This window comes from Ailuropoda melanoleuca, chromosome 2, assembly GCF_002007445.2.
Source record: "Ailuropoda melanoleuca isolate Jingjing chromosome 2, ASM200744v2, whole genome shotgun sequence".
NCBI lineage: Eukaryota > Metazoa > Chordata > Mammalia > Carnivora > Ursidae > Ailuropoda > Ailuropoda melanoleuca.
Window position 1 is genome coordinate 176,021,614 of NC_048219.1, and position 7,702 is coordinate 176,029,315.

The 7,702-nt window shown below is 36.2% G+C and overlaps 1 protein-coding gene across 20 annotated transcripts in view; it reads right to left on the reverse strand.

Moving 5' to 3' along the window:
* The window catches only part of IKZF2 (IKAROS family zinc finger 2), a 153,714-nt gene that overhangs the window by 145,442 nt on the left and 570 nt on the right, over nt 1–7,702 (reverse strand). For 2 of the 20 annotated variants that reach the window (XM_019802395.2, XM_034655111.1), the window contains exons 1-3: nt 6,191–6,364; nt 4,608–4,656; nt 3,682–3,789 (exon numbers count right to left, since the gene is read on the reverse strand). In XM_019802395.2, coding sequence (XP_019657954.2) covers nt 3,682–3,789; nt 4,608–4,656; nt 6,191–6,193 — 160 coding nt within the window. In that variant the 5' untranslated portion in view covers nt 6,194–6,364. The other 18 variants (XM_011228217.3, XM_011228213.3, XM_019802389.2 and 15 more) reach the window with 17 other exon arrangements.

The following is a 7,702-nucleotide window of genomic DNA, read 5'->3' on the forward strand; positions in this document are numbered from 1 at the left end:
TGTGAAGCACTCTGAAAAGAATAAACTAGATTCCCTGACCTGATTATTGGTCAGAGTCCTGTAAAACTAGAATTACTACTTCTTCCAATTCCATACATGCCACCTGGCCATCAAACTGACTGGTAAATAGTATTGACTGCAAAGTTGATCCATGGAAAAAGTTTTAAAGTAATAGAAACAAAATCTGTGTCACAATGTATCTTCATACCATGTAACGATCTCCAAAGAAAATTTACTCATTGGCATTATAAAAGTAGAAGATAACAATTAATTACGAAGTTTTGAACCCTGATTTCTTAAAATTGTAAGCAGCATGGATAGATAGAACAGTTTGAAACCAATACTGAAGCAACTATGCAAGAACTGGAAACTGAGCTAACCCAGAAACAGAAGGAATCACAAAGTAAGTCTCATCTGATGGGCCAAAATACAATATGGATTATTTTTATATTGTTCTGTCTGAGTTGTCTGTCTCAGATTCTTAACTTCCAGAGTCTATTTTTAAAATCACTTAACCCTGTGTATTTCCAGTAGCCATCAAGGCATACACTGTCATCCCTGACACTGAAGACTGTCAGCAGTCTCAATATGTACACTAATGATCTCAGGCAACAATGCCCATCTTCTTATCAAAGAGATGTTATTCCATAAGAAAAAGTCTAAAATTCTCTAAGAAAATTCATTCCAAAACATAAGAAGGGAGTTACTGTAAAATGTTGAGATCGGTATTACCCTTCACTTGTTAAGATTTTACCTTACATGCTAAATTTTAAAACCAAAAGCTGCCAGACATTGTAACATTTTTTAGTTTTTCCCCAAGTCACCGATGCTCTTTTCTAGCACTGTCAAATAATGATAGCTGCTGTCATTATTTTTTATACAATAGCTGCCAGCAAGATGTACAGACACCCTTCATCTTAGAAGAGTCATCAAATAACCTAAACAAATGACTAGGACCTTGTGGTAAAACTGACCACTTTCCTAAAACCAAAATAAGTGGGCTATCACAGGTTATTTATACTTTACTGCCAGAATGTTACTTTATTTTTTAAAAAAATCGAAGGTTTTAATTCTTTTATTTTTTTTTTCTAAGCTGTTTTAAAATAACTTTCTCCCTCTTATACATACAGTCCTGTCCTTTCCTTGCTGCTCCTGGAGACTATCTTATTCTAACATAAAGGTGTTCCCATTTACTTTCGGCTTGAATACTTTCAACCAACACTGCAATTCTGTTTTTGGATGCAACGGCACTTCAGGAAGTGTATTTGAAGATTTTAAAAAAATTGCAGAAAATAAATAAGCTATTTCGTTTGATAAAGTTCAACGATGCATTTAAATGGATTTAGGAAAACCAATCATCTCAGACACAAGTGATATGACAGGCCCTATACACACACACACACACACACACACGCACGCACACACACACATATTATTCCAAGTTACAGAAAAACATCTGAGTGACCGATTTAGGTCTCTTGCTCTAAGTAAGAGACAAGAGTCCCTCTTTACCACTGTTTGCTTGGGCAATCTAAAATGCTGATATTCTCCTAGATCTAACAGAAAGGAAAAATGGGTATCTTCTCCATCTAACACCTAAGTGGGTAACCTAGATACTGTAAAGAGAGGCTACATAAAGGATGCAACAGACCGTTCTGAAGTGAGAGCCAAATATTTCACCTGCAACTCTTTGGAAAAGAACGGGAAAACACATGCAGCTTAGCCAAAAACCGTATTAACATGGAATTGCCACAGGCTAGTAAGTTTTGGGGAAAAACAAAACAAAACAAAACTCTACCAAACAAAATTTTACTGTTGTTGGTCGGGTGAGAAAAGAGCAAATGTGAAAAGCACAGCTCTTATTTGTTCAAATTGATCATGCCCACACTCTGCGACGTTTACTTAAAAGAAATGGGTGAACTGCTTTTTTAGAGAGTACTTACAAAACCAGAATCAAATTCACAAGTAAAGGAGCCAATTAACAAGCATTTTCCTGCTGATATCCTAGTGGTGGCTAGGGGATGATAGCTAAAAGTCTATGATTATTCAAAATTTCTCAAGTTCCTAAAGCTGATAGCTAAATTTTAAGCGAAGAGAAATTTTCATATCAATCCATCTTTTCTCTTTAGGAAATGAAACAAAAATTATCAGAGAAATAAAAATCTATTCTACCAAGGAACTAGGAACATTAAATGTTAAAATACAAAAATTTTATTGCCAACACTGCAGTAGTAGTATGACTTTTGTCAAATTATTGCCAACTAGCCAAAAAACAAATTAATGCTACAAGATCCATCATAAAAGATTAACACTATAATTTAATTTAATATACATTCAGTCACTCACTATTAATTTTTCTTTCTATGTGATAAAGGAATTTCAACAACTGCTTCCAGACTGAAATCTCCTGGGAAATACTTCCCATTAATAAAAAGAAAACTTTTATATAAGTAAATTCATATAGTTCAATCAAAATTTCAAGTCAATAGCTAGAATCACTTAAAGTTAATGAGCTACAAAATGTATTCAATAATACTTTACATACTTTTGCTTATACTTCATAAGTCTTTACTATTTACAAAGCTAGTAGCTTTATAATACCTCAAGTTTTGAGCACTATAAGAGGGAACTGGAAAGAAAATTTGTTCTCTCTGGATAATCAGAATTAACTTGAGAATATGTTCATAGTTTAGTAGTTGATTCAGTTTCCCTTAGTTATTGAATCTTGTTTAAAAAAAAAAAAAAGGAAAGAAATTGCCTTTCCTTCACATAGCACCCAAATAGAAAACTTTTAAATTAAGTTATATTTACATATAAGTCAGATGTCCTTTCTACACAAGAATATAACACATACAAAAGTATAAGGGAAACACAAGATTTCAAATTATGTTTGAGGAGGAGTAACAGAGCATTTGCACTTAATAACTAAACATTATAATTAAGAGAAAACAAACCATATTCTTAAAGAAGTAGTCTGTCTTCTGTCACGGACAGCATATAAGTTGCTCTTTTATTACAGAAAAACAATGTTTACTACATCAATGAACGACTCTTTATCAAAAATAGTAGCCAAAACTTGTCTATTCCTACAAGTTCAAAACATCCTTCCTAATTTTCACAGTTCTTCTCTGGACAGTCTAAAACAAAACGCTTTCACTTTGTTAGAAATAATGGACTTAAATCAGGTTCATAAATTTTCAATTACACTTCACTTCCAAAGCTTTGGAGGAGAAACTTGCGCATATTAAAAAAAAAAAAAGTAACACTGCAATTCTACCACTGATGGATTAGCTTTGTACCAAGGCAATACAAAATTATTTCATTTTTTTTTCCTGTGAAGAGTCCTTTGGAAGTGACTTGTTTCCATAGTCTTTTATCCAACAACAACAACAAATCTAGTCATAAACCTGGCAAGTCAAAACAATAACCAGCAAAGTCTAACATTTCTTACCTGATACAGGTAAGCACCAGCTCCCAAATGCCACCTTGGGATAGGTCAGACTAGTAAGCAGGCTCATATTTTATGATACTAGAATGAACAGGAATAAATCTGTGTTGTTCTTTCTTTAGCAAAATCTATAGCAGCAGCTACACCACAAGGTGAGAGGACCCCAAAGACCTAACAAATTCAAGTGTGTCGCTAGAGAAATAGGAAAAAAAAAACATAAAATGAAGACTTACTGCTTGTCATGTGACCTGGTGAGGCGTGCTGTCCATTGGGTGTGCTTGAGGTGAGATCAATTGCCATATTGGAGTGCTCCCTTTCAGGTGAAAGCTCATTGTCACCTGCTTTCACAAAATAAAATCTTTTGGTCTCTGTTCATTGTCACATAAAATCTAATTACCAACTTTGCTTCATACATGCAGAGGCATGCATAGCATTGAAACTTTAACGTAATACATTTTTTCCCTTAAAAGAAACTATCAGGAACTATAATTTAGAAATATATAGCAAATGAATGAAATAATGAACAGCCATGACCAGCCCACAAAAAAAGAAAAAAAAATTACAAAATTTGATTATCACAATAATCTTAACTGTAAAATAAGGGCAATTGGAATAGTTGATTTCTAAAGTATTTTCTGTTGAAAAAATGAGTTTTCTTTTAACATCTCACTTAACCAATAAGCACAGAGTATTTATAATGAGCATTTGCCAAAACACTGACTATCAGAGAGTCAGATGTTTAAAAGGAAAGTTGGCTAAAAAAAAAAAAAAAAAAAAAAAGGGGAACTTAAGGAGCTTTCACATTATGTGTCAGAAAAGTTAGGTTACAGAGTAGCAGTAAATATTTAGTACACACCATATTAGTAGACATATATGTAACCTGAACTCTAAACTTAAAGTAAATTAAAAAACTCCAGTGCAAAAGTGCTGATCTGTTAAGCTACTTACTAACACACCATCATCAATAGAGTAGGTATATTCTTATATTTCCTTGGTTTTGCTTCTGTGCTATTATTTTCTCAAACTCATTGAAAGGTGCAATTGTGAACAGAGAAAAGAGTATAGAATTCTTGATGAAAACTTAATTCAGAAATTAAAATACAGGTAGCACAAACGTTATTTTATTACCAATAACAAATTAATGAAAATGAATACTTACACGTTATATAGCCATCAATAGCCTCTGTTTCCATAGTCAAAGTGCAGTGCTGCAATACAAAAGATGATACCCTTAGCACAATGATACCTTTCAGTATCTGCCATTAAATGCTTAACTTATTTGAAGCTCCAAGCAGTTAGCCCATGTTGCTGCTCCTGTAACCTGGGCCCAAGAAACATACTACAGCGTACTGTATGTGCTCATTTGCAAGTCACTGAACTCTTTCTGCAAATGATCTGATTCCTGCTGGAGATAGGATAGGAAAGATAAGTGTGCTGTGAGATGGGCTGTATCGAGAAAGGAATAACTCTCTTAATCAGACTTTACTTAGTTTAAAGAAAAAATAGGGAGGGTACACCTCAAATGTGCCAGCTTTCACTGGGATTTAAGTATTTTACCATTCACTACTTCCCACAATCACACTGCAGTTTGAGGACTTCCCTGGTATACAGATAGCTCTATTCACAATTGTTGCAAGTTGGTTCATCATGTTCTAATAGGGGGAGGACAAACAAACATAAGAAAACAAAACAAAACAAAAATTTAGTGCCCAAGTGTGTCTCGAAGATCTCTGCAGCAGTCACCCTACTCCCAGACTTGTATTGACATTTTAGCCTACACTAAGTTCTGTGTAAGCACCTGTTCAATGTAACCTTAATTTCCTGCCAGACCAAGGCTGGATACAAATGCCAAGCCAACTTAATACATTCTGATTTTGAAAATTTCATAAACTTTTTGCTCTTAGGAAGGGGATCACTTTTTTTAAAGTTTGGGGAATTATTTTCGTGCACCAATGACACAAAACAAGAACTTAATTCTCAGAAACAAAAGTAAATTGTATGAGATGACACCCCCTAGCTTTGATTTCACATAATGAAAGGATCGATAAGCTAACTGTATTCTTTGAAGGAAAAAGTTTAAAGAATTGACATGTCCTGAGGAGATTTTTACTTATTTTTTTCCCTTTGGCCCTGGTCTTCTTTGCCTTTAGTTTCAAAACTCTCACTGCACCAGCAGCTAAATTATTCACAATGAGCCATTTCTGTATTGATCGCCAAGTATATTTAGCCCTGGCTCCTGGAATTTCTCCATTACTTACTGGAAAACAGGCAGCTTCACTTCTTGTCTCCAAAACCACTTCCCTTCTCCCTCCCCTCCCCTTCTTCACCACCACCCTCCCCACCCCACCCCCCAAAAAAACTTTTCTTTCTTTCTTTATGGAATAATCAGATCAAATTCCCAACTCAGTCACTACATAGCACTTAAATTTCAACCTGCTGTACTGTTATCAAATTCTTTCAAATTATGATTACATAAGGCTTCCAAGAAAGGCATCTGTAAAGTTTAAAAGGGGAGCAGTTTCTTCGGATATTTTACAAATGAGTTTATCTCTTTAAAAATGTACACATTTAACACACACATATTAAAAAGAAAGAAACGTCAGGGAGAAGCGAAAGAAGTCTGCCCCATCAATGAAATGGTTATTAACCCTCAGAGAAGGAAAGAAAGAAAAAGAAAAGGAGAAAGAGAAACGAAATGTACATACAAAAGAAATTGTCCTTTGATTAAAAAAGATTCATCACCATTTCCAGCTCTGTCGGGAGATCTCAGCTTCTTCTAACCCCTCAAAGAGGAGGTGACAATGTCGGGCTGAAGATAAACGGAGAGAGAAAGAAAGAAGTTTTTTGTGTTTCCCCCTTCTCTCTTTCCCTCCCTTGCCCCCTCCAAGCCAAGCCCCCTGCAGAGTTCAAGGCGAGGAGGAAGGAAAACCACTTTACAGGTGGGTCATTCCGAGCCCAAATCCTGCAAACAGATCGGCTGATAAACAAAACCAAGAAATGAGAGAGAAGGAACACCCCCCTCTCCTCCTCCTCCTCCTCCTCCTCCTCCTTCCACCCCTCCCCCTCGTCCCTTTGGGATGGTCTAGTAGGAAAAGTCACTCAGGAATGGCACCACGTACTTTCAGGAAAGAGGAAAAAAAAAAGAGGGAGAGAGAGAGAGGTCAGTCAGTGCTACAGCAATGCGATTAACAAGAAGAGAAAAAACTTGATCCACCGGTTCCTTAAGAATCGACCAAAAGCTAAGACAAGAAAACTGAAAGAAAAGGTGGGGGGGTGGGTAAGAGGGGAGGGACAGTCAGGCAGAACCCAGTGAGGAACCTAGGCCAACTTCACAGGACTGTTTTTCGCCCTTGGCAAAAAAAAAAAAAAAGAAGAAGAAGAAGAAGAAAGAAAGAAAAGAAAAAAATTAAATCTTAATTCCATCTCTTTCGCCCATACAAGAACCTGTCAAAGTGATTTAACTGGTGCCTTTTTACATGTGTCATGCCAGGTTTTTTGCTTTTTTAAAAATTCCAACAGGATCTGGATATTACCTTCTACCAGGACAGCTACAATTTATTCCAAGCTACCCAAGCTTTCTTGGAATTCAAGTTAAAACAAAGCAAAACAAGTCAAAATCCATGACAGCTGCAGAGATGAGAACTGATTAATCGATTAACATCCCCGAAACACATTACGAGGAGGGGACGATAAATTAAGACAGAGGACATCATCTTCAACCCGATTCCCTGAGCGTCCTTTACAGAAATCATCATCCTAATCATAACCACAATCCATCCCGCCCAGAGAAAAATATCTATATTATTATTATTACTGGTTAACAGCAACAAGTCATTTGATCACATCACAGTGCAAAACGAGATGCTATATAATTACACTTAACTTTGAAAACACTCCCCCCTTTGCAAATCAGATACACATATTTATATATCATCTATGAATCAGAAGACAAATAAAACAAGAGCTGTTCTTCACCACGCAAAAGCCAAGCGGAGATTTACCTCAGCAGTGCATGCAGTAAAATAATCCCATCACCCTTTTGTTTGTGTTTACTGTTAGTGTATCCTCTCTCTTTCTTTCTTTCCTGTGCCTAACGTGTGTTTGTGCACTGCAGTTGGTGGTGGAAACTAAGGCAGTGGATCTGTAGCTAAGGGTAATCCTGTTTTTACTTCCTCCATCTTCAGCGAGGAGCAGGGTTAGCCCGGGACAGCTGGTCAAACCCCGAGAAACCGATCCGCCGGAGCCCGAGCACAT